The following is a 27639-nucleotide window of genomic DNA, read 5'->3' as shown; positions in this document are numbered from 1 at the left end:
TAGGGAGCCTTGATTTCTGCCCTATCATTGCAAGCCTGGACTGAATGGAGGACGCTCTTGCCTCCCTGCATATCACTCTTCTGTCCATCTCATCAGCTTCTGTTTAGGACCCCGTCTGCCCTGGGGAACAGTCTCCACTCAGTAGGTTGGGAAATCCACAATGCCAGGCCACTGGACAGAGCTTTCCAGAGCCAAACAGTCACTGTACTCCTTCTCCTGTGCCCAGCAGCAGTAGGGAGATAGACTGGGAGCCGGCCTGCTCTTTAGTCTGGGATGCTAGAGCCCAGTGGGGAATGGACTTGCTCCAGGACTGCCAGGAGCAGCAGAGTAAGGAGCCGCCTTCTGGCACAAAGTCCTCTCGGCTGCATGATCCTCCCTTCCATTGAGCTGCTTGTGTGCTCGCCCAAATCCTGCCTCTGGGCCCAGCACCGCCTGCCCAAGCCAGGAGGCTCTTTTGAATCTATTTAGAAGCGGATTTGGGGGAATTAGCTCCTCTCATTGAGCAAATACTATAATGGAGTGACAGCAGATATTAGCAGAACTTGAGTCTCAGAGAAAAGCCATTAACAGACTTTTGGGGAGAAATCAATTCCATGTAGTACTTAGGAGGGAATTCAAGGTCAATTACAGGAGTTTAAACTAAACCTTTAAAAAACCGCACACTCATAAACTATGCTCTCTGCCCTGTTTTCTTTATTCTTGTAATGCAGAAGGGCGTCCAACCTGACGGTCTCTGCTCAGCCTCTCTGCCTCCAACTGTCATCTATTTGAGACTACAGCTCAGTGCAGCAGTCTGTGTATCCCTTAGGCACAGCGACAGGTGGGGAATGTGAGGCCTAGGGCAAGAGAAGGAGGTTCTGGCTGCAGATGCTGTGCTGGCCCTGCTCCAAGAAGAGCACATTTTTTTGTAGGCCAAAGAAGGTCAACATACTGATGGTCCAGCTCTAGGCAGGACCCAGTTGACGGATGCAGGGAACTCCTAGTCATGTTTACTCATGTAACCTGTGTCCCCTCTGGGGGGCAGTCTGCAGTGAGGCAACCAGACTGGGGTGCCAGGGCTAGAGAAAGACCTGTTCTCATTCTCCTTCCTAGCACTTTTTTTTTTTAAATAAGCTTTAGGAAACTAAAGGTAATACATGCTAATTTTTAAAATTAGGAAAAACAAGGGCACCTGGTGGCTCAGTTGGTTAAGCGGCCAACTTCGGCTCAGGTCATGATCGCATGGTTTGTGAGTTCGAGGCCTGCGTCGGGCTCTGTGCTGACAGCTCAGAGCCTGGAGCCTGCTTCAGATTCTGTGTCTCCCCCTCTCTCTGCCATGCCCCAACTTGTGCTCTGTCTCTCTCTCTCTCTCTCTTAAAAATAAATAAACATTAAAAAAATAATAAAAAAATAAAATTAGGATAAACAGAAAAGTAGAGAAGAAAATAATTACTCATAATCTACCCTACCACCCAGAAGTGGTCACTATTTGTATTTGGATGCATTTCTTCCAGGCTTTTTTCCATATAGATGAATGAATATATGTTTTACTTAAAGAGATTTGAGATATTGGGGGCGCCTGGGTGGCTCAGTCAGATAGGTGTCTGACTCTTAATTTTGGCTCAGGTCACAATCTCATAGTTTGTGGGTTTGAGCCCTGCATCGGGCTCTGCACTGACAGTGTGGAGCTTGCTTGGGATTCTCTCTCTCTCCCTCTCTCTCTCTGCCCCTCCCCCACTCGTTCTCTCCTGCTCTCTCAAAATAAACAAACTTAATAAAATAAAATAAAAAGATTTGAGATATTATATACAATTTTATTCTACTTTCTCATATATTATTAAATTATAAATATTTTTCTGCATCACTAAAGTTTCTTGAAAATGTTATTTTTAGCAGTGCTACATAATCTATTGAGTTAATACACTTGAATTTATGTTTCTCTCATTGGACATTTTTTCAAGTGTTTACAAATATACATAACCATTGTTGAGTTAAGTCTTTTTCTGAATCTGGTTATTTCCTTAGGAAAGATTGCTAGGACTAGAAGTGCCAGTTTGTAGGATGTGGAATTTTTAAGTTCTTGATTCCTGTTATCAAACCACTTTCCAGAAAGGCTGTACCAATTTATTCCTTAGCAGACTTGCATGGGAGGGCCTGCCTCACAGCGCTCTTCTAAAGACCAGAGCCTCCACCGAAGCTGCTATTGCCTCCTCGTACAGCGTATTTCCCCATTGCTGTAGTTTCTGTCCTGGGCTAACTATTGGCACACCTGGGGCAGCCAGCCCTGCAGGAGAGCACATGGTGAGAAGCCTGGGCGCATGTTCCTGTGGGGCTAGACCAGGCCCCACTCTTCTGGGCTTCTGTGTCCCTCTCTGCCACATGGGAGAAGCCATTTCTGATGCACCCCATCAGACAACTGTGGGGATCACATGGCCCAGCACACATGGATGCTTAGTTTTTCCCTTTATCTGGTCTCCTACTGACCTCTTAACACTTTTATATTGGGGGGTATATCTTGGGACATTTAAAACCCCTATGTGCCCCCTGCCTGCAAGTGTAGGTCTGTGATGAAGGGTACATGGAAGGGCATGTAGGAAGGAGGAGCTCCTACCCACCACTGGTGCCATCCAGTTCTCAGTTTCCCCTGGCGTAGGGCCCTTCAGAGAAAGGATATGTAGGCATGAATGTTAAGCCAGGCCCAAGAATGACAATGATGCTGACAGGTCCCTGCAGTGGTCAGAAAGGTTTCCTGTCATACATGCTAACACAGCCATTTGAAAATGCTCCAGTGGTAAGGGCTCAGGTCTAAAGGGCTGCCCCAGTGGACAGGGGGGAGACTCTTTCACACTGTCATGGACATTTCTATAGCCTTTTAGAGGGTCAAGTGGGAGGTAAAAGAGCTTGAGGAGTCTATTCATGGGCCTGGATCACCAACAAGGTGAGGAACATCATCACCGTGAACCAGAGGAAGATGGTTAATATGGCCTACTTCTCCCACAGGATTTAGCAGGAATACCTGGTAGGGAGTGCAGGAGGGATGTGGGAACAGAGGGTCACCCCAAAGGGAGGCATGGGCAAGGCATTTGGGAATGAAAACATGATTAGCTGATCAGGAACTGAGAGAAAAATGATGGTACACAAACTTTGCAGAGCAATGATTGGCCCTGTTGGGAACAGTCACAGAATGTGAGAGAGGATGTGTAATTTCAAAAGTATGTGATAATTTTATGCTAAGAGCCAAGCAGATTGTTTGTCTAAAGTAGCTACTCAGTAAATGCTTCTGAATCTGAATCAGAAATGAGAACATAGGGAGTGGGGAAAACAACAGAAGTTATAGAGTATTTACCAGGACCCCTGAGTCTCCCCAGTGACACTCAGTTCAGCAGGGCAAGCTGGTATCAGAAGGACACAAATATGATGATTCATAAAACTAGCTGCACCTGACTTCCCAAGCTGAACCTGACTTCTCAACGCTGCTTTTGCGGCTCTTGGGCTCAAATGCAAATGACAGGTATAGAGGTGACAAGTGACATCTATGGACCAATATAGGATGTGCCCTTACCTTAGACAGGTCTTCTTTTCCAATAGGTTGCCCTCGAGGAGATGTAGGCATGTGTTCCAAAGGTCTGGCCTGTTGGCTTTGTCTTTCCGCCCTCTGTTGGGAGACCTTTTCCTCTTCTGGGCATTTGCTCAGTGGCTGCTCAAAGCCACCATCCAGGAGCTGGGGCAAGGGGTCTTCTTCAATAGAGATGATTCTGCGGAATGCCCGGGTGAGCGGACCCCCAGGTCCTGGCTCTTCTTCTGGAAGGGGATATCCACTCAGGCCCAGGGAGCTTCTCCTCCTCGAGAAGCCAAATACATCTTCTTCCTCCTCTGACTGGCTATTTTTGGATAGGGAAGGAAGAGAAATGGGGAGAATAGCACAAAATATATCAATATGGAAACCGGAGAGATGTCTCATAGCTCTTTGACAAACAAGATGTCTTGAAAGCTCTGTGACAAACAAGTAACTGAAGAGCATCACGCCTTGAGGGCAGAGAGCTCCAGGAAAGGAAAAAACAAGACCCTGCATTCTCTGGCTCATTCACCCAACACACTTATGGAAGTGCTTAGTGAATATAAAATTGACAAAGTGGTGGTGGTGATGATGAAGGTGATGGTGATGATGAAGGTGGTAGTGATGATGATGATGAAGGTGGTGGTGAGGATGGTGGTGTTGAAGATGATGAAGGTGGTGTGATGATGATGAAGGTAGTGGTGATAATGATGAAAGTGGTGGTGACGATGGTAGTGATGAAGATGATGAAGGCATTGGTGATGATTATGATGATGTTGATGGTGTGATGATGAAGGCTGTGGTGATGATGATGATAAAGATGGTGGTGATGTTGATGATGATGGCAATCATGAAGGTGGTGGTGATGGTAGTGGTGATGAAGATGATGAAGGTGGTGGTGATGATGATTACCACCAGATATTTAGCTAGTGACATAGTCACACACAGGTGGACATGTCCTCCTGGAATGCTCAGCAGAGTGGGGAGTGGAAGCAGTAATGGCACAACTAAATATACTTCGACAAGCTGTGGGAAGTGCTTAAAAGGTGGAGTGAGGGTGTGAGGAAAGGAGACAGGGGCACCTGGATGGCTTAGTCGGTGGAGCGTTTGACTTCGGCTCAGGTCATGATCTCATGGTTTGTGAGTTCAAGCCCCACATTGGAGTTCACTGCTGTCCGTGGAAAGCCCACTTCAGATCCTCTGTCTCCCTCTCTTTGCCCTTCCCCAACTTGTGCTCTCTCAAAAATAAATAAAACATTTTAAAAAAGATCTGGAAATAAAGTATCCACAATTAACAATCAGGTGGCCTTGGCTGTGGTCCCATACCAGCCCTTACTGACTATGCCACTAGGTAAGACACTTCCACCCTTCCAAATCTCAGTTTCCTCAGCATAAAATGTGGCTCATCTCCCCTGCCTATCTCACAGATAAGGCAATGCATAAAAGTAGACATGTTCACAAAACAGCCCTCGGCAATGTGAGTGAGGGGTACTGCTGCTCTGGGAGGAGCCCCCACCACAGGATGGACGTCCACTGGCTCCAAAGAAGCTGCCCACTTGGGGATGGGCTTGGGGTTGGAAGCAAGCCAGACAGGGCACCTCTACCTGCTTTTTCTACCTTTCTTTTTCTCTTTCAATGTCCCTGGAAGTCAGAGTGAAGAGTAAGTGGCCTCAGAGGCCTACGTGCATATTTGCTCCCAGAAGTATCTGAGCATCAAGAATAAGGAAAAGCAGCAGGAAGTGAAAGGAGGGAACTGGTCAACCAGATGTAGAATGAAAGCACAGGCTGTATTTTCAGAAGGTTTTGACAGCAGAGGCCTCACAGACCCTTCCTGGCACAGGAGTTCGGGTCTCTGTGAACAATTAAAGCTGGGAAGTGTTTTAAATGGAAGTTTGACAGGGAGAATTTTGAGTCCAAAACTGAAACACACATGCACGTCCACACACATGCACACAAATATGCAATGATTAGAAAAGAAAACAGAATGTGAATGAGGTAAGGAAGTGACAGGGCCAATGGAGAAAGAAGGCAGGGGGGAAGGTCACAGAGTATGCAGAACAGTGAAGTTCCCTTCATTTCCCCCCTGTCTTTAGCTTATAATATTTATTATTCCTAAGGACCAGTAATAGGAAAGAAAAAGGAAAAACTGCATGTATCATTGTCCCAAAGTTAAGTACAACTCCAAAAGATAAATTAAGAGAGAAGGCTTCCTCACAAAAATGGTGACTTAATTTGGTTCCCTTGATATAAAATAAAGAACTTTATAGCAATTCAGGGACTTTTCCAGTTATTTATATAATCATAGTTTTTAATAGAAGCTGACTGTCCTCTCTCCAACAAATTTCTTCTCTAGTCTATCAACCCTACTGACTGCTTATCCACTTTAGAACACAATTAGTATTCCCATTCACTTTCACTCTGCTTCCACTCAAGTATGTACATGTGTGCACATGTGAGCAAGTGTGCAAATACACATGCAGCATATTTTTTAAAGGCCTTGCACCCAGAAAAAAAAAATGGCCACCACAACAGCCCTAAAAGGAAGCATTTTTTTGAAAAAAGCTTTTGATTTGGGAAATTCTCGAGCACTATTGACACTCTGTAATACCCTTGGCTTAGCACGACTGTGTTCATTTTTGGTTTTGTCACCAAAGGCTATGTACCAGCAGCAGAGAGCAGTGGCCTCTGCCAAAGTCTGTATTGGAACTGATGGCGCACAATTTGTTATTTACTTGATTGCCTGTTTCCTTTACTCAACCATAAGCTCTATGAGAGCAAAGATAGGGTCTATTTTGCTCACCACTGTATACTTCACACATAGCATAATATCTTGCACATAGGAGGCACTCAATAATGGATTTTATGGCAGACTCATGTTTAACTTATTTTTGGATCTTCACAGAACTCAAAACAATGTCTGGTACAAAGTAAGCCATTGGTGAATGTTTGTTGAATGAATATATTCAATGCTGAGCTGGTGAAAAGCCAACTGTTATTGCAGAAACTTGGATCCCCAACTGTATCCCTCTCTGAGCTATTTAGAAAAGGAATTCAGGATGACTGGGTCCAAGCCTTGACTGATGAGCTCATCAACATCTCCAGAGTCACTTCCCCTTTTTGTATGGTGTATTTCATACTTGCTGTCCTCAGGGTCTCCTGGATAAGCAAATCTATTCACTTTTTCCCTGGCTTTGATACTTAGGGGTCTGGTTGCCTCTACCTTTATGTGGCCTTTATGTGGATGGAGCAACATGTCAAAAAAGAAGAGAGGGCAGAGGACTGGCTTGCCTCTTTCAATGGGCAATGAGCCACCCCTTTGGGGACTCCAACTCAATAATGTGCTGTCTAACAGCCACAAAAAATGTTATCTTTGAGGTAATTAAATATGAGTCATTGAAAAGAATCTGTCAAGCACAGGCCCTATTCCTGCTTATAAAGGAGTTCAACTATTGGAGACTCCATACCACACTTTAATTTCCCTTCAGAGCCCAAATAGTCATGTCCTTGAAAAACCAAGTGCATTCAGCCTACTCAACAGAGAGCACAGTATCTACAGCCACGCTTCATCTCTCCTGCTCGATCCCTCTCGTCCTCTCTCTCTTTCCTCCACTGATCTACGGCGTCTCTTCAGTTCCTTTCTGTAGACACACACCAGGGTGGGGCGGCCCCAGAAGACGATGTCCTGTCCTAGGGGCCTGCTGTGCATAGTCCTCCTCCCACTTGGATGTAGGGTAAGGAAGGAACACGTCCTCCAAGATTCAAGGGGAATGAGTGAAACTGATTCCAGGGTTCCTCACCCAGGGCCACTCCTTGAGAAACAACGGGCTCAGAGCCAGCTCTGGAGGAGTGCAAGACAAATGAACACATAATGAATGAAGAAATACAGGATAACTTACCTCCTAAGAATCCCTCTGCCATCCATATATTTGCCTATCACAGAGCCAGATCTCTGTTTCCAGTTTGCCTTGGAAGCAGCTGTGTTTGCCTTGGCTGCCTTATCTTTCTGCAGAAACACAGAATGCCCTTAGATCCATGCCTGCTGATATGTCCCAATATTTGAGCAGAAAGGGCTCAACTTTCCCACCTCACAGGTCAGGCTCTAAACAAATTTCTGAAGTAAGACACAATGTTCACATGCTCCCTGTTAACATTCACCCACTCTTTCCTTTTGTTATTGTCTCTTGCCAGGATCCCTCCATCACCCACCCCAAAATCTAAGGGAATGAATCTATACACAGTTTAGAGCCTGGGGTCCACCTTGTTACCCTTCACAGGAGTACTAACAGTTTGCAAGATGACAATAAGAAGAGATAATGTGGAATGCATAGGAAAATATTTACGCGTGGAAATGTCTGTGCATCTTTAAATCACACTCATCTGTGTGCCTCTAACTCTTTACTTCCAAAGCCCCAGGAATGAGAAAGGGACTGGCCCAGAGGATCGATTAGCCCAGCGCCCTTGTGGGGGAGGGGAGGAGTCGGGGCTTGCAACCCTGTTGGCAATTCTCCCCAGCAAATGTCTTCCAGAACATGAGGGGGAGTTAGATCACAAGGAAGAATCTCTCATCAACCATCCCCACGATTCCCAGTGACTCTTAATGAGAGAAGGAGGGGCTGCAGTGCTCCCAGGGTCCCTGAAGGTATGGCTATAATGATTCCAAATTAATCTTTAATTATTATTCAGCATGAACGTGATTTTATCCCTCTTTTTTCTATTCCCCGCTAGGGGTTGTTAATTCCATTCCCTTTTCAAAGCAAAATGAGTTTGGCAGGTGGAGGGACGTGAGGTCAAAGGATTAGGGGGACATTTGGTTGGAAGTTTCATAATAAATTCAGTGTTACTTCTAAAACAATTATAACCATTATCATCCTCAAACAAACATGTGTAGGCTTAAGCCTTGCTCGAATAGTACACAGAGGTAGGCGGTAGAGAAGTTTGCTGCCAGTGACAGAAAAGATACAGTGGTGTAACCAGGTCCCCCAGGGATTTGCAGTTATAAACCAGGTCGGACCTAATTCACTGCAAACCGGCTGCCTTGTGCTGACCACATTTAGGCCACTGTCCAGCTAAGGGCCCACAGCATATGACCCTCCTCTTTCCAAGAGTTTCTTTTTTTCCCTCAAAAGTATCTATAATATGGAAAAAAGGATAGGCATTCCCTTTCCTCATGTGATAGTTGGGGTCATGGTTCAAGGAAATTAATGACTTGCCCAGGGACACACGAGAAATTCATGGTGTGATAAATCCTGATCATTAGAACATTGCATCAATGAATTCTTCCCTCTTTTTCCTTCCCTTCAGAGCATCCAGTGACTCCTATCTAAAGAGGAAGATGAGTAGGAGAACACGGAATCCTGGATTTTGTTTAACGTGACTCAAAATGATGACCTGTAAATAAATATAGGATTCTGTGCTATTAGGGAAAGTGTGTACTGTAGAGCTCAGGTCTGGAGGAGCAGGGTCCCCACAGGATAAAAAAGGGGTACTTAAAATCAGCTATGTTAATAGTCAAATGTACATTTTTAATTTGTTCCATGATTGTGGAAAAATGAAAATTTCATCAAATGATAAAAATTTTAATGAAGGAAAAAAAAACTTGTGAGTGTTTTGGTTAAAAGTGATCATGACATTTCAACTGCACCGTCTCCTGGATGGAGCTACCATGTCCATGTCTGAGAAATCTGTGACCCTCCCAAGCATCGTAGTCTCTTCATGCCAAGAAGAAAGTGTGTTACTTCACGGAAAACTAACACACTGCTACTCAGAAGGCCCCCTCGAATTTTTCATTATTCAAAAAATCCATGCCATTTTCTGCTTCTACAGAAAGGATGAGCCAGACTGCAAGGACATTCTTGGGCCTGTCCCAGCATGGTCTCTGGCGGCCAGGGGACCCAAACCCCGTCGGGAAAGGGAACACAGGGCAATTACCTGAAAACAGATGTCCCGTTCATCCCGAAGGTGCTTGTTCCTTTCCCTGCAAACAGAAAAGGGGAATCTATTCAGACATGGTATTTGCAGTCGAGAAATCCAAGAGCAGCCACTTTGCCAGTGAGAGGAGTGCAGAGCAAGGCTTTATGTGGAAGGCCCAGGGAGCATGTGGAATCTCTTTCCTAAGGGCTGGGGGGTGATGGAGGGTAGTTTGTGTGTAAATCAGTTGGAGGCAGGGGTGGGGGGACATAGAATGACTGTGACACCCACCGCCCTTCAGGATCATGCACTGGTCTGTCCTGCCACTAGGGGGAGCCTCCCCCAGAGGGTGACCAGCAGTTCCAACTGCACCTGTGAGCTTGCTATTGGGCGCGCTCTCTCTCTGAACCATTCATTTCATGCATGCATGCAGTACTCCCACAAATGTCCCCTGAGCACCCACTACATGCTAAGTGAAGTCCTAGCTCTCAAGGTTTACACAAATTACAAAAAGAAAAAGTTTCTGTCCTCGGGGAATTGGTGTCTTAGTGCAGGGTTCATTGCTCTCAAGAAAGATAAAGCAGGGACGTGGAATAAAGAGTGCCAGGGGTGCAGTGGTATTTCAGGGGGCCGGTCAGGGAGGGGCATCTGTGCAGAGGCTTGCAGGAGCAGAGGGGCACTATGCCAGCAGTTGAGGGAAGAGCAGCACAGGCAATGGAGACAGCAAAGGTTAAGCCTGGAGTCAGGCTCAAACAGGGGTGTGCAAGGAACACAGAGGAGGGCATCAGAGTGCTCAGAGGAGAGCCGCTAGGAAATGAAGTCAGAGGGGCACCCAGGTGGCTCAGTCAGTTGAGTGTCTGACTCTTAATCTCAGCTCAGGTCATGATCTCACAGTTTGTGGGTTCGAGCCCCACATCAGGGTCTGTAATGACAGTATAGAGCCTGCTTGAAATTCTCTCTCTCCCTCTCTCTCTGCCACTCCCCCCATCAAGATAAATACATAAACATTTTTTTAAAAAAGCAAATGAGGTCAGAGAAAGGTGAGGGGACAAATGGAGACCTGCTCATTCATAGTCTTGTGGGCCATTGTAGGAACTTGGGATTTTACTCCAGATGAGATATGAAGCCGTGGGGGTTGGGGGAGTAGCAGAGGAGTGTCCTGATCTGACTCAAGTTTTCAAAGGAGCCCTATAGATGCTGTGCTAAGAATACATTGCTGGAGACAAGGGTGGCACCCTGAGAACTGGCCACTCTTTCAAGCAACATGGAGGTCCCTGGTTCCCCTTTCAGTGCAATTGAGGCAGAAGGAGCCTGACTGGAGGGTCAAGAATGTGAGGAAAGGAAGTGGAGATGGAATGCAAGTGTAAACAATTCTTTTGAAAGGTTTTGAAAGCCATTAAAGAAATGCAAAGTAGCTGGATGCGTAAGTGGTGACAGGAGCTACTGGGTAAGAAATGCTATAGGACATTGGTTGGTCTCCCCAAAAGAGAAACAACCAGCCATGGAGGAGAGACAATACCCGCTGGACCAGCCCTTGAGGAAGGTCTCATTCTAGTGCACATTTGGGAGAGCCAGGCACATGGGGCGTTCAACCACCACGACAGAGAAGGCAGGAGGTAGGCATGGATGGGCACAGGGGACATGCTCATGTGATGGTTCTGCCTGTCTCCATGATAGTAGCAAAGCCTGAGAATGGCAAAGGGAGAGTTTCCTTCCAGAAGGCCCCTCGCTCTACGCTGGCAGAGAGGTTAGCAGCCCTCCACCGGGGTGAGGACACGGGGGCCCCGGGAAGCCCCATCTCCATCAGGGAGTTCGCTGTGGTGTTTCCTGCTTTGTGCAGTCATCTCCAGGCAGAAGCTTCGGCAGTCAAAGAGATGCTACACCCTCTAAATAAATGTCCACCTTAATTCACACTGCTGCCCTGTCGTGATGGTCACTCATATATATATCATCTCACTCTCAAGAGAAGCCTGTGAGGCAGGCATGAGAAAACTTACATTCCATCTGGTTAAGTCAATTGCCCAAGGTCACACAAATAAGGGTAGTGCTGGGTCTTGACCCAGATCCGGCCCCCAAGTCCATATTCCCAACTGAGTCTCCTGAAATTGTTTCCTTTTGCTGCTACTTGCCCCTAGGAGGGCAGTCCCTTCCTCACACTGTCATATCCCAGCCATTGCCATGATAGGGGCAGACCCCCATCCTCCCCCCCAGCTTCCAACTTGATATCCCTTGCCTTGGCATTATCTCTGTCCTTGATTCCCATTTCCCCACTGCTCTCTGTCACTACCCGATGATTTCACTCTGGAGGAAAAATCTGCCATGGGGGCCTTCCTCGCTACGGATGGACTTTGACCTGCTGCAGAATCTAAGCTTGTATGCATGCAATAGCACGGAAAGACTTTGGGCATGTAATTCTGCACAAATGCCAGTTTCCATCAAAAAGACCCATGCGTTTGTAGAGATCTGCCTTGTCATTCTCCTCTGCTCATTCGCTTTGAATCTGTCCTTTTCTTCTAAGTACAACAGAAAAAAGGGGGAAAAATCAAAATTTGTCCTTGTACACCCTGTTCTCTTCTTTTCACTAAAGCTTCTAAGATTCAAGACCTGCTCTCAAATGGATTAGAACTTGGTCATGTCAGAACCCCCTTCCATCTCCCCAGCCTTTGCAGTCCTGTTTGAATCATGTATTGAGGGAAGTAAATCTGAAATGCATTCAGTTCTGAGCACTTTTCAATTTGGTAGCATCACAGATGCCAGACACGGTGACCTCACCTTGCTTTCAAATAAAACAAAACAAGTCAGAGTGTACCTGATTTAAGACAACTGCACTCTAAAAACCAGAGCCTGGGGAGCCTGGGTGGCTCAGTTGGTTAAGCGGACGACTCTTGATTTTGGCTCAGGTCATGATCTCATGGTTTGTGAGTTCAAGCTCCACATTGGGCTCTGTGCGGACAGCGTGGAGCCTGCTTGGGATTCTTCTCTCGCTCTCTCTCTCTCTCTCCCTCCAGCACTCTATCTCTCTCAAAATAAATGAATAAGCTTAAACAAAAATAAAAAGCAGAACCCAAAGTGCTCGTGCCCCATCACCATTCCCAAGAGGTGTTTGGCAGACAGAAGGTACTGTAACTTGGAAACCTCACATGCAAAAGTGAAAATCCCATCTTTCTTTCCACACACAGGTTTTGTTTTGGGTTTGGTTTTGGCACATTCCAGACCAATGAGCTTTGAATTTACAGTAAGTTTTAGCAAGTGGAGGAAACTCTAAACTCCTTTGCTCTGTTTATGCTCTGTTTGTGACTCATTTGCTCATTCAACAGACATTAGGAGACTATGGCAGAATCAAGAGAATCAGCCAGATACAGATCTCAATTCTGACTCCCGAAGTGAGTGGCTGTGTCTCCTTTGGTAAATTGCTTCACTTCTCTGCTATCATTTTCCTTCTCTGTTAATTCCCCTATCAGGAACTGCCCTCCTTTCTTTAATTTTGTTGAAGATGAAAGGCATACCAGGGGCACCTTGGTGGCTCAGTTGGTTGAGCGTTTTGACTTCGGCTTAGATCATGATCTCAAGTTCATGGGTTTGAGCCCCACATGTGGAGCCTACTTGATTCTCTGTCTCCCTTTCTCTCTGCCTCTCCCCAGCTTGCGCTCTCTCTCCCTCAAAAATAAACATCAATTTTTTTTAAAGAGAAAGGGATACTATATCTTCCACTGGGTAGATGCTCAAGAAATTCAGTTCTGCTCCTACCTGAGCAAGTACCACATAAGGTGCTGTGGGAGATGCCACAAAGAATGAGGCAGAGCCTACCTGCAGATGTACAAACTGGAGAGGGATGTGGGCGTGTGTGTGAATGGACCAAACATAATATGCTGGGGATCAGGGGAATGAGGGCACTCTCTCAGCAGCTGTGATCATCCAGAATGTAGGCAGGGAAGACTTTCAGCCTGGCTCTCCCAACCCAAGGAATGTGGGATATGCTCTCAGAACACATCTGGTGCTGACACACCTCAGGAGATCCAGCTGTTTCAGAAGCCCCGACTTCTCACGCTGCAGACTCTCCGTCACACGGTACACTTCCCTGAAGAAGAGGCCAACACAGATTTATGAGCTTCTATAGCAGGGATTTAAGCCACCACGGTGTGAGGGGCTGTGTTGTAGTTGGATGTCCAGGGCACCCAGGACCAGCAGGCAGCACCCCACCCTGGGGTCAGAGGGATATGCCTTCCCTGTTGAGCACCTGCTGTGTGCAGGCGGTTACAGCTATGATCTTACTTCGTCATCACACACTCCCGATTTGGAAGGTGAGATTACCCCCATTTTATAGACACAGACAGAGAACCAGTAACTCTCCCCATGTCCCATAGACAATCCACGACTAATCCAAGATTAGGACCCCTTACTCTCAAACCCATGAACAGGGCTTCATAATAATCACTTGGCCTTCCCAGGCTCCAGGTGACCCTGTCCTACCCAGAACCAATACTCTCCAGCCCAATCCTGCAAGTGAGAGCAGAACTTGTATTTTTCCTGTAGCTGGTTTCATTTGTTTCCAGGAGCTCCAGAAGAATCCTTTCCCCTTCCCCATCCTCCCCTATAAGTCTCCAATCTGTTCTTAGATCTCTGTAATTTCCTCTGTTGGTTATTCATTTCTTTAACTTAGGAGTTCTCATCTCTAGCCATAAAGCAGAGATCAAATGTATCAATTATAATCAGATACTTAGATCACAGTGTGAACACGTCAATCATGTCAATCACCCTTTGAGTAAGGGGAGGGAGGAGCTGAGAGGTAGTGGAGGTGTCTGGAGACCAACTCAGATGGTGAGGTAGGGACTGCCTGGTTTGTCTGCATCTCTAAATGCAACCCAGTGCCCAGCATGAAGGTGTCGTCAACAAAAAGCAGTAAGAAACAGGGGGCCCTGGGTGGCTCAGTTGGTTAAGCGTCCAACTCTTCGTTTCAGCTCAGGTCATGATCTCACAGTTCGTGGGTTCAAGCCCTACATCAGGCTCCATACTGACAGCTTGGAGCCTGGAGCCTGCTTGGGATTCTCTGTCTCCCTCTCTCTCTGCCCCTCCCTCGCTTGTGCACTCTTCATGCTCTCTTTCTTTCAAAATAAGTACATAAACAACAACAACAACAAACGAATAGCGTAAGAAACAAAAGGAGAGAGGGCAGAGAGTGGGGGAGGAAAGAAGGAGGCAGGGATGGAGGCAGGAAGAGAGGAAGGGAGGGGTGAGTCGGGGAGGTATTCAACACCGCCCAGGGAAGAAAGAAAAAAAAGGAAAGCAGAATTGGGTGACACTGGAAAATAAGCCTTGCTGAACTTCGCAACTTTGCCTCCATCCTTCCCTCTGGGCTCTGCACTGTGCTTTTAGAAATGTTTAAATCACCCCTAAGGTTACTGCAAAAGGCCCAAAGTTCCACATTTCCAAACCACAGCATAGTTGCTAGTGTAGGGAGCATCTTATAGTCTCACAAAATGCGTCCATTTCCATAGGCTGTCCAGACTACCCCGATTGTGCACACACCGGGCTGGGCGGGGACAGTCACCCCTTTGCCGTACCCTCAATGTCATTACTGAGCTGGCGAAAACAGCACCTGCTTGCTCGGTCCATAAGGCTTGAGCCCACCTCACAATAGATTCCTTAAAAGGTATCTGTGTGGTTCTTCCCCCTTTATGGAATAATTATAAAGTCAATTTACAACAATAACAGACCGAATCAAATTCTAAGTTCACCTCAGACAATCCTAATTAAGCAATAAAACTTCTCTAGCTCCTGCAGAGATGCCAATTCCTAACACTTTATTACCAATTATATTTAATTTCAACTTGAGGGAAAACAATGTATTTCCCATTATCCAAACCGGGTCCCCAAATCCCTGTCTAGGATTCTGCTGTGATGAGCAGTATGTGAGCACAGCTGTTTGCTGCTGCGGTGCCCTGTGAGCCACGATGGCTTTGTGGATCCTCTGTCCCAGCCCTGGGTTCTGATTCTCAACCAGGAGCAGACGACTCTACCTCTGCTAAGGGAAATCACTCCCTGGACACCTAACATCTGTGTTCTCACAGAACATTTGATTTAGGAGCGATTCCTAAGAAATAAGGCATTCCAGGTCTTTGCACTGTAGACACAACAGAGTTGACTGCTGGAGCCATACACACACACACACGCACACACACACACACATGTATTACATATTGATGAAATATGTCTACCTATTTGTCTAATAAACATGCATCTATTTAGATACACACACATTGTCAGACTTTTTCTGTGTTCACAAAAAGGAAGGCATCTAACCTAGACATTCTAAAGGTCTGTACTTGGTACTATGTGGAAAGAGAAAGAAATTACCATTTTTCATAGGAGTGACTGGTGACAGGTTTATGGCTGTCTTTAGGGAACTGCTGTTGGCTTTATTTTCTGGAGAGGGATGAGAGAGGGAGCATCTCCAAAATATATCGCCAAGTGAAAACACAGGCAAATGCAGAACAGTGTGTAAATGAAAAGTGTGTGTGTGTGCTTGTATATGCATAGAACACTCTGGAAGGATCCACAAGAAACCCTGAGGGGTGGCCTCTGGGTCTTTGCAGACCTCTTGCTGAGTATAGATCCTTTTGTGTCTCGTCATAAACTACCCACCCCAAATAAAAATTCATTAACAAAATAAACAGGTGCTGCTTTCCAGCTGACCTTCATCTTTATGTTATCTCTCCTGCTTGATTGTTCTTTCTTTATCTTATTTTAAAATCAAGTTCTCCCTCCTTGAGCATCTTTGGAGAACAGAAAAATTAATTTTGCCCATTTAGAATTCTAGCTGATAAGTGACTAAGTCTTTTTATCTCCCAGTACCGTCCTCTCCTTTCCCAGCTGCTCTGGTGCAGCATCAGACAGCAAGACATTGTGAGTTGGGGGGGAAGCACATGATATGGGGAGAACTCGGCTCTGTCCCTGTCTTCTGGCACTAGCTAGCTGTGTGGCTTTGTGTCACTGCATCTCTCTGAGCCTCAAGTTCTTCATTTATAAAATGAAGAGGTGGATTAGAGCACTCACCTGCTATCAGTACTGCAGATCTGGGACTCTGTTCTACAGGGAACCAGCTAAGGCTCTCACTGCCCTCTCTCCTGACCTCCTCAGACAGGACACACTCTCCTGGGCTCCAGCATGCTTTCCAGCTGCATAAGGCATTGTGCGCTTTTTGAAAACAAGTCATGAAGTTCCTGAAATCATTTATCTCTTCCTCCTGACCCTCTTTTTCAGTTCCCAGCCTCCAGAGATTGTCTCTGGCTTGGTTAATTAAGATAAGACTTCAGAAAGATTTTAATCCTCATGCTGTGATTTGATACCCTGGCACTGGGTGCTTATTTCCATTTGCTGTTCTAATGCTGGTGCCTTCAGATGTTTGCTGTTTTAAAACTTGATTCAATTTTAAGAGCCTGAGTCCTTAATTCTGTTTGTAAAGTTAAATGCCTGTGCCTTGTTGGCCTGCTCTCAATGAGGAGGAACTGATTTTGCTCATTTACAATGAAATACACTGTCCTCCCCTGGTCACCCAAGAATTGGAGTGAAGGGGTTTGTCTTAAGTCAGCTGCTCAGAATACATTTTCTTTTTAACTGGAGAAATCTTGGGGCACCTGGGTGGCTGAGTCCATTAAGCATCCGACTTCGGCTCAGGTCATGATCTCACAGTTCGTGAGTTTGAGTCCCACGTCAGGCTCTGTGCTGACAGCTCAGAGCCTGGAGCCTGCTTCAGATTCTGTGTCTCCTCTCTGCCCCTACCCTGCTCATTCTCTGTCTCTGTCTCTCAAAAATAAATAAACATTAAAAAAACAAAATCAATCAATAAATAAAAAAACTAGAGAAGTCTTTTTAGGGTAAAACTCCACATGCAAACACATTTCCTCTCTTTCACCCTGGGAAATCAGTCCAAAACAGTACAGGACAGCACACACAGGACAGACAGCAGAACAATTTGATTTAGGCCAACGGACCCAAATTTTGCCATCATTCAGACGGAGTGAGGGCTTTCCCTTTTGAACAAGGACAGTTAACGTATGTAACACTCAGGCACTGGTAAGTAATACTGCCCTTTCCTCTGAAATCAGACTGTTTAAATACCTGGCACAGGACCAGGCACACATTACCTTCTGCAGAATGAATGAAGGGAATGAACGAATGCATGAATGAGTGATGAGTGAATGATGGCCAGTCCCATTCTTGAGTACATATTTTCTGGCTGGTTCATGATTCACTGTGTGGAGTCAGAAAGATGTGTCTAGCACGGAGTGTTGTACTAGAGAGTTACTGAAAACCTCTGACTCTTAGCTTCCTCGTCCATAACTTAGAGTTGATAATAACAGTACCTGCCACATCAGGATGCTGTAAAGTTCATATGAAACGATGTCAAACTGTTGACATAGGTGAGATATGTTGAATGTACAACATGGTACCTGGGGCAGAGCCATATGCAATAAATTTTTGACAAATGAGTAAGTAAACAAATATAAATGTGTGAACAAATAAGTGGGATTCCTGTCCCTGGGCACACCAAAGAGTGCATTCGTTCTCAGAACCTAACACTCCCAAGACGACTGTTGGCTGGTCCCCCAGCAGCTCCTCAGCTCCAGCCTGCAGACCCAGCCCTTGACTCTTCCTTACGTGTGCTTCTGCCTAGCAGGCTGAGTCCACTGGCCGCACACCAAGAGCAGGTCGCTGGCAAACCAGGCCCTGAGAGATGTGGGGCTCACCACACTGTGTCCACACAGAGGGACACTGGTGGGAGAGAGTAGGCAGACTGCAGTGAAGATTCCAGGGTACTGTCATATACTCCATCAGATTAAATCTCAGAAGCCTACCTGCTTCACTCTCGTCCTGGGTCTCTAACCTATGACAGTCACGTGTGGTCTGTCCACACACTCAGCCTTTTCTCAATGACCGCCCTGTATTTGTTGGGTGGATAACACATCTTTTGAATCACATGATACATTTCCCAAGAACAGGGTTGTAGATTTCCTGTCAATCCTAGATTCTGCTTGCTACAGTGCTGGTCTGCTTGATGGCCTCGGGATCCTAGCAGAGATTTCAGGGACAAAGGAGCCCCTGAGCCCCACGTTCTAGGCAAGGTGACAGGGTCTCCAAGGGAGGAGACGATGTCATGCTCACAGCAGGGGGTGAGGCTGGACATCAGGGACAGGAACCAATGAGGGCCAGACTCACATCTCCTTCTCCTGCTGGAGTTGGTGGGCCTCTTGCTGGAGGCTCTCCAGCTGTTTCCGGGCATCCTGCAGCTCCCGGGAGGTCCGCTCCAGCTCCCGGGCCAGCTCCTGGTTTGTGACTCTCAGCTTGGTGTTCTCAGCCTTGGTTTCATGCTCATCATTTTGCAGGGTGGTGCACTGGCCTTCCAGCTGGAAAGGAAGGTGGGGGAGCAGGAGGGAATGATGAACAACCCCCATCCCATCTGGCTCCCCCCTAGTCTCCCCTCACTTTCTCCACCTGTGGGCAGGAGCCCTCACTGCCAGACCTCGCTGCCCTTGGGCCTCGACAGGCTTTGTCCTGCTCCTTAAGTCACACGGATGCACTTTTGGAGGCAGGGAGGAATGGCCAGAGCACATCTCATTTCTCCCCTGTCTCCACAGGGCTACTGAACAGTCCAGAGGGAACAGCACCATTCACAAAGACTGCTGGGAAAGGGAGGTCAACAATCCATCTGTGTCCCCAATCCCGGTGACAATAATGATGCCATTAGCATCTCATCCATAGTCTTGAGAGCCAACCTAAATCCCTCTTGTCCTTTCAGCCAATTGTCCCCCTCGGCCCTGATGGACCTGGGAAGCAGCTAAGTGGCATTCTTCATAAAACTGTCCTTCCTAATTTTGAATTCTGACAGCAAATCTGTGTATCCCCTTTTCTTTGCTCCGCTAAATAAATCCATTCCTTTAATCTAGAGAAATGTTGTGTGGTGGCCAGAAACCCTGGAAATTCTTAGGAAACAGCTAAAACAGGTCAGACCAAACACATACCTTTTTTTTTTTCATGTCCCAAAAGGAACTAAAAAAACCTGCATTTGTATAACTGCAGCGTTTCTTGGCTGGTGATTCTGCTTTGCAAAGCTTCTAACCCTCTCACCAGAGGAGGAATCAAACCAAGGCAAATATATCATAATAAATTTAGTTTAATAAATGTGGCCAGTGAGGGGAAGAGGAGGCAGCAACAAGGAATTTTGTGTGATTCTCAAGAGGCTCCTGTGTAATCAGGCAAGCATGCAGTAATTAAATCGAGTGGTAATCATTCGTTTGAGGGATAAGTCTAATTGGTAAGAACTTAATGCATAATAGTGAGGGGGAGAAAGAGTAGAAGCAAGGGATAGCTGTGGAAGGGTAATGGGAAGGCAGCTGGCAGTTCCTCCAGTGGAAATTATCTTGTTGCAAGAGAAAGAAACCAAGGGGCGCATGGGTGACTCTTGGTTTCGGCTCAGGTCATGATCTCATGGTTTCATGACTTCGAGCCCCACACTGGGTTCTGTGCTGACAGCTCAGAGCCTGCTTGGGATTCTCTCGATCCCTCTCTCTCTCTCTCTGCCCCTCCCCTGCTCAGACTGTCTCTGTCTCTCTCAAAAATAAACTTAAAAAAATTTATTAAAAAAAGAAAGAAAGAAACATAGGTCAGGGAGCAGCAGGAGTGGGACAGTCTCTAGCCTCAGCATGGGGTAGCTTCAAGCATATTTTACTGTGTTGCTGAAAATAGCCCTCTCTATACAAGTGGATGCGGTATGTCTGGGTCTGTCCAGGGCTGGATTACTTCCAGAGCCAGACAAAACAAAACGGGAGGCCAAGTGACATCCTGGCCTTCTCTCCCCCACGAGCCCTCACCTTGGAGAGGAGTCTATGATTGTGAAGTTTGCCTGGGTAATCAATCTTCCTGAGGTCATTAGGCAGCCATAGTGGCTGGACACCACCCTACACAGTGTACTGCCCAGACCGCCTCGTGGGGGCTCAAGTGCATCAGAGGAACATCTGGTGTCTGCATCCATCCTGTGGGGTGATGGGCATAGCCACAAAAAAAAAAAAAAAAAAAAAAAAGGCTAAGGAACCTCTTCCGGGCACATAGGAAAATAGGGGATGGGCAAATTGATCTTTGAAGAGTCTCTTCCAGCTGGAGGCATCCATGGCCATCGCAGTGGGAAGACATCACTGCAGCCTCCCACAAAGCACTAGTGACTCCGTCCTTTGTACCTCAGCACCCCCCTCTCCTCTTACCCAGGATGCAGGAAACAAATTAATGTTTGACATTCTGGCGGCTCCTGGGTGTAATTAGGTTGACAATGTCTTCAGATGCCTCGAGGGAGAATTCTTGGCAACTTTTCCCAGCTAAACACCTGGCACTGGAGAGGTAAAGGCTTTATCCTGAGATCACCTGTGGTTTCAAAATGCTATCTTTTGTACAGCTAAATAGTTCTCCTCCAATTAAAAACAGACAAACAAACAAACCCAAATCCTTGAGTGAATAGCAGGGTAAGTGGGCAAGAGCCGGGGGAGGATGGAGAGAGGAACCAGGTGCTCCAAGGCCACGGCAAAGGCACACCTGCTGCTGCTTCTGGATGAGCTGCTCCAGCTCCTGCTCCTTGGATAACAGCTTCTGCTCCAGCTCCTGACTGCGGGCCTGAAACCTCTCCATGTCCTGCCAGGCCGGAGAGAAGGACGCGTGAGGCCCCAGGGCACTTGGGATGGAGATTTGTCCCCCACCTTGCACCTGCTCAACAGCAGGGCCTCCCCATCCTTTTGGATTGTAGGGCCCTTCCCACAACATTCCAGGGCTTCGATGCCCTGCCTGGCTGCTCAGGGAGGCCCACTGGGATGGAGACAGAGCAAGTGCTCATAAGGGGTCATGCCAACTCCCCAACTCCCACCATGTGTGACCATGACCAATGACTGTGCACCGCTCCCCCAGAGAGAGACAGTGTTGGTTAGTGGTAGAGTACTGAACATAGAGAATCTCATGCCTCCATCTCTTCATCTCTAAATTGGGGGGGGGAGGGGTATCCTTCTAATGTGGATATTCTGTTCCACGTTGGGTACAGTCATTTGTTCCCTCACACTACCCCTTGCTCGGGAAACACAGGGCATTACTTCTTCCCCTTGAGGGTCTAGGTCCTCGCCGTGTCCCACCATGATTGAGGTGTCCCAGCCTTGCTCTTGTGATAGCTCTGCCTCTGTGATCCATAGCCCCTCCCCTCCCGCCCTAGGGGTGGGGTAAAGAGAAAACTGTGTGGGCTGCCTGGTCTGGTACAAGGTCCCTCATCTGGGCGTCAGGAGACTGGGGCTCCAGCCCTGGTCTTACCTAGCTGACTTGACTTCATTCATCTATCATTGTTTCTTTGTTCACAGGACAGAAACAAAAATATGCAGGCCACCTACAGCTCTCCACTCCCCTGAAGGCAAAAATGAGGTGTGAAACTTGCAGGGAGAGAAGAAACCATTATAATGTGCATAGAGCTCATGACAGGAGCCCCTGGGGTTCCACCTGCCTTGGAGGACAGCCTGGAATGCTGGACACTAGAGGGGCTATGAGGCTGGGTGTGATGGTGGCACCAGGGGGGTGGGAGCACACAACCACTCTCAGGACACAGGCCTTTGGACACCTCTGTTCTAAGGCTCAGAATTATTTCCTGGGCTCATCTTTTGTAGACACTACCTGGTCCTGAGCCTGTTCTCAGGCAGGTACATGGAGCTCAGGGACAGCCTGTGATCGCCCTCACATCAACCACAGGCAACGATAGGGGGAAGATCTGACCGGGAAGCTCCTGCTGTCAAAACCTTCACTGGGGAACCTGCTTCATTCAGCTTGGCTGTCACTCACAGAGTAGGTGCCCCATCAACAGTGCAGGGAAGGCGGGTGGCTCCACAAGTCCAGCACGGATGCTGCCATCCCCATGGTGGGCCTGCAGAGTGCCTTATAGCCCTGGCCAGCACAGAGCATCGAGGGGGGGCGTCTATTTTCCTTGAGCCGGAGTGTGCCAGTCATTAAGTATTTCCCTCGTGGTCAAACAGACTGCTACATGTAGAACCAGAAGGCCCAGCTCTTCTCATGCTGTCATAAACTGTCACACCACTGTCCTCACGTTGTGACAAGGCAAAAGCCTGTGTCTGCAAAGCCAAACACATTTTAACAGTTTCTGTGTTTGTGCAAAAGTGGAAAACCTAGGCACTGGGCCTGAAAGGCCTGGGGTACTAGAAGGGGAAGGAGGGAGTGGAATGGGGGGTGAAGGGTACAGTGGTGTGGTCATATACCCTTACATGATCCTAATGTGTCCTTGAAATTTTTCCTCCCACCTCTTCCCATTCCCAGTTCCCACACCTTGGCCCACCTTTTGCTTCTGGAAGCAGGCCTCTTTTTTTAGCTAGGACCTCTGACCTGTAGTCATGGCCCAGCAGTAGATCATTTGGGGTAAAGGGAGTGACTCTCCTACTGCAGGAAAAAAAAGGCTACTGTTCTCAGAAAACTATTTTAGGGTATGCTGGGTGACAAGTGTGTGAGTTCTGTCTGCCTTATACTCATCCAACTATGCTGAAGGGCAGGGGACAGGCAGACTGTTTTAAAGCTCTAAGAAAGAATGGGTACAGGGGGAGTCTGGAAATACAGACAAGCCTTCAGAGGGCTCTAGTTGGAGAATATGATGGGCTTTTTCTGGAAAGCATTCAGACTTCATCTCGTTTTGAATGGTATCTGTGATAATAAATAGATCCTCGGTGTAGATAATCCAAATCAGCATATAAATAAAAACTGGTTCAAACCAACCTGCATTAAGGAGGAGGGAAGGGTTATGGCAATAGCCCAGGTTCTGTTCTGAGAGGCAGCGCAAGACGTGGTCCCTCTGCTATATTCCCAGAAGTCCTATGTTGAAACCTAACCCCCAAGGTGATGATCCCATGGACGCACTTGCCCCCCCGCCCCGTGAGGACGCAGCGAGAGGGCCACAGCCAGAACCAGGGAGTGGGCTCTCACCAGAGCCTGACCACACTGGCCCCCTGATTTTGGATGTCCAGCCACCAGGACTGTGAGAAATAAATGTCTGTTGTTTATAAGCCACCCAGTTCATGGGATTGTTGTAACGGCAGCCTAAAGCTACCATTCAAGATCAATGACTTTTCTGTTGAGAACTCACCAAGTGGATAATGAAAAAATGGGTAAGAGAGAGTTTCCTGTAGCTTTGTTTTATAAATATGCTCCCAAAAGGACCCTGCTTAGTTTGGAAGAGGAGAGAATTTCACCAATTCTGACCTCCCAAGACAAACAACAGGCTAGAGGCTGCTAGGAGGCTAGATGCCAGAGTCGGAACGAGGTATGTGAGCTCTACATTTTCTCCCATGGGGTCCGAGAAGGGTGGGGTTTGACTTGTCTTGGTTATTAAGTTTTCTAGGTGTCTAAGGGAAAGGATGGGAAGCATAGGCTCTAATGATGGTCCCCCTAGAGGAGCTGCTGGGCATGGAGTAGAATGGACTGCATTTGGGTGGGCCTGCCTTCCAGGTCTGGGACCAGCCAGTATCAGACCCGGTCTCCAAGCTGCTGTAACTGGTAAGCACATGCACCTTCATCCTTTCGTCATTAGTTCATTCATTCATTGATTCAATAAGTATTTATTGAGTACCAACCGTGTTCCAAGCATGGCTGAGGGGCTGTGGATACAGTAACAAGTAAAGATAAAGATCCCTGCTCTCAGGGAGACTGGGTGGCTCAGTCAGTTAAGTATCTGACTCTTGGTTTCAGCTCAGGTCATGATCTCACGTTTGTGGGTTCAAGTTCCATGACGAGCTCTGCGGTAACGGTGCAAAGCCTGCCTGGGATTTTCTGTCTCCCTCTCTCTCTGCCCCTCCCCTGCTCATACACTCTCTCTCTCAAGATAAATAAATAAACTTTTTTTTTTTAAAGATCCCTGCTCTTGCAGTGCTTACGTGATAGTAGGAAGAGACAGACCATAATCAACAAAAATAAACAAGGAAATTAAATGTCATGCCTGAAGGTGACAAATGTCTTGAAAAATATAAATAAAGCAGCAGAGAGACAGGGAATCCACAGTGCCACAGGTGGGGGCACTGCAATCTTAAACTGGGGGAGGTAGTCAGAGTAGGCGATATTTCCACCTGGTGCTCAGAGCCAAGCCCTGGTGTGGACTCTTACTTTCAGGAGAAACTGCTCCTTCTCATGCTTGATTTGTTGTTCCATCTCCTCATAGAGATGCTGGATTTCTTCATCATAAGCAGCAATTTTCCTGCAGAAGTGGCAGAAAGAGAGTCTGCGAAGGTCTACACCAAAATTCATTTATCCCCCAGAGTATTTATCCTCTGGAGCTTGGGCACCAGAATCCCATCAGGAGCTTGGGGCTGTGGGAACAACTGCGTAGGTCAGGTGGGACCAGTTCCTCAGGATTAGCTGACCATAGAGGCCCAGCAGGACCTCGTCCTCCTCCTAGATGAGGAAGCCATCAGTCCCAGATGACCCACACATTCCTCAGTGAAGCTTCCTTGGCTCTATCTTCCTTAATTCTGCTTTATTTCAACAACAAGCCCCTTGGCCTCTGCTGAACGCACCTCCTTATTGTCCGCTGGTCCCTATACCTATAGACAGTATAAAGTTGTGTTGTGTGGGCTTCTTTCCTATTTGGGCTCCTGGTTTATCTCCTTCCCACTGTGGATGCTTTCTCTGCACCTGGCTCCATCAGCCCTGTCTAAAGTATACTGTCATAGGGTTCTCCTGAAATTGTGTGCTTAAGTCTATGTGATCCACATTTCTCATCAGATGACAAAAGATTCCATGACAATGACAATCATGGAAACCATGCCCCCTACAAAGGAAGTGGGGGCCACACTTGGCCAGTGCTCATGCCATCTCAGGCCCACGGCCCCAGGCAGACAGTATGAGAAGGGGCAGGCAGGTTAAAGGTGGGCAGTGATAATGAGACATCCCTCCTCCTCCCTGCCAGCATCTTCTCCCTACACTTGAAGAGCCCCACAGGACAGGAAGGAAAAACCTGGGTACTCTGCTCCTATATAGAGACCAAGACAAACATGGCTATGGGAACAAGGTTTATAGGTCATCTCTGGTGTTGTTCCTCCTTCTCTCCCCAAATAGATCCTTCTTTGAATGCCTCCCCACCCCCAGCCCCCACCTCCAAATTCAAACAGGAAGGATCAAGTATTAGCATTTGAACTGAGATGGAAGTTATCACTCCAATGTATTCCCATTTCCAGGGCATTGAACAGTTACCCCTCTTCCCTGACCTGCAGCTAAGGGCGCTCTCTCTCTCTGAGTCCCTCCCATTCTTCTTCCTCACCTGTTAAGGGAAATCCAGGTTCAGGAGCAGGCTGATGTCTTGGCTCCCAAGGCTGTTTGAACACACACATACTGCAGATTTTGGCACTTGCCATTTTAAACTGAAATGGTGATAAGCACTTTCTGTCCTTTACGCAAGTAAGGAGACTTTAGCAATTGAGGAAATAGCTCCAGTTTTCAATTCTGAGAGGTACTAGGGAGATTTCTGAACAAAAGATTAAGGATGGGAATGTATATATTACTCTGAGACCTTCGTTTCAACCCCTACCGCCTTATATCCACTTGGGACTCCAATCCAGTGCCAGCCTTCCCTGCTGCACCAAAAGATGTCCCTTCCTCACTTCCTACCTGCTGGGGTACCTTTAAAGCACATGACTGAGTATGACTCAAAGGAGCCATTTTGACTGACATCCTTCTAGATCTGTAGAAACCATAAAACTGACCCAGACAAGGAACTGGTGTAAGTCTCCACGGCCAACGTCACTCATATCAGGCCAGAAGTCTCTAGGTTCCCTCTCCCGGCCATACCCCTAAGACCAGAAATCCTTTGAGTGAGTATGGCAATGGCCATACTTTTGCTGAGCACAAAAGGTGACAGCTCTCCAAGACTTCCATGAGCTGGAGCCTGTGTTTACCATCCTGGGTGTAGGAAATGTCTTGCTGGCTAACAGTAAGAAATCCCTTCTTGGTAAATGACAGATGTTTTGGTTATGAGCTGGTTATGAGCTAACCCATAATAAATACAAGGAAATATAGAGGGAAATGAGGAGCAAAGGCACTGGCTGTTGAATAGGAACAGTTCAAGGACAGAAATGAATATTGTTGCAAGGGACTTTCAGAAAGAAAGTCTTCACTTGGTCCCTGCAATCATCTTCCTATGCTTGAAGAAATTCAGGTGCTAGATAACTTTAGACAGTGACTCCAACTACATACTGAAGACCTAATAAAGTGAGATGGGAGAAATTTAAAAACTGATTTTCTCTGATAAAGCAATACTAATTACAGTCATCCATAGAAGCTGTTTACCATTGTGCTTAATAACCAATTCTACACTATCATTAACTGCGTGACATTAACTTTGCTCTAAGTTTTATTTGATTAAATTAATAAACTGTTTTTCATGCCCACATGTCAGTTCACTCGTCATGAAGTAAGTAATTTTGCAGACTGCTAAAAAACAAATGGGGGGGAAGGCAGAGGTAGCTGCTGAATGGTGCCTACTTCTAGCCCTCGTTGACAAAGGCTGGGTCCACTGCAGAGAAGCCCAGGGGTTCCAGGTGGGCCTCAATGCGTCTAGGTCCAGCTCAACCAGACTTATCTGTGAAACCAACCCTCTGGAAATGCTTTAGAATACAGCTGGCATCCTAGGGGACCCGGGCCAGGCCCAAAGGCTTTCAGAAGATGAATCCTACAAAGACTGACTCATTTTTTTTAATGTTTATTTATTTTGAGAGTCAGAGAAAGAGAATGGGGGAGAGGCAGAAAGAGAGGGAGACAGAGGATCCAAAGTAGGCTCTGTGCTGATAGCAGAGAGCCCAATGCGGGGCTCGAACTCACAAACCGTGAGATCTCGACCTGACCTGAAGTTGGACGCTTTATAGACTGAGCCACCCAGGTGCCCCAAGAACTGACTGATTCATGACCAGCCTGGGTCAGACACACGAGCCCTAGGAATGGGGAGCATCATGGTGCTGTTCACATCATTTATACCATTAAACCAGCTCAGGGCTCAGAAGACCTGCTCATATTCTCAGTGTGACCTTGAGCATTCTGACCTTGTTATGTCCCAGAGGAGCACCTGCCCGGAGTGCCTCATAGCACCGGCATGACAAACAAACAAGAGAGCTGGCGTGAAAAGCATTTGGAACTGC

General features: G+C 47.0%; 1 protein-coding gene across 3 annotated transcripts in view; it reads right to left on the bottom strand.

The window, feature by feature from the left end:
* The window catches only part of CRACR2A (calcium release activated channel regulator 2A), a 130743-nt gene that overhangs the window by 20446 nt on the left and 82658 nt on the right, over positions 1-27639 (bottom strand). For all 3 annotated transcript variants that reach the window (XM_019464815.2, XM_019464816.2, XM_053895048.1), the window contains 7 exons: positions 24617-24707; positions 21023-21118; positions 18659-18846; positions 13449-13520; positions 9464-9509; positions 7432-7538; positions 3542-3860 (listed from right to left, as the gene is read on the bottom strand). In XM_019464815.2, the coding sequence (XP_019320360.2) occupies positions 3542-3860; positions 7432-7538; positions 9464-9509; positions 13449-13520; positions 18659-18846; positions 21023-21118; positions 24617-24707 (919 nt within the window). The remainder of the gene's footprint in view (positions 1-3541; positions 3861-7431; positions 7539-9463; positions 9510-13448; positions 13521-18658; positions 18847-21022; positions 21119-24616; positions 24708-27639) is intronic.

Source organism: Panthera pardus, unplaced genomic scaffold (assembly GCF_024362965.1).
Source record: "Panthera pardus isolate Hobbes unplaced genomic scaffold, ASM2436296v1 HiC_scaffold_6, whole genome shotgun sequence".
NCBI classification, from domain to species: domain Eukaryota; kingdom Metazoa; phylum Chordata; class Mammalia; order Carnivora; family Felidae; genus Panthera; species Panthera pardus.
Note: the sequence above shows the minus strand (reverse complement) of the source record. Positions and strands in the feature narration are given on the sequence as shown.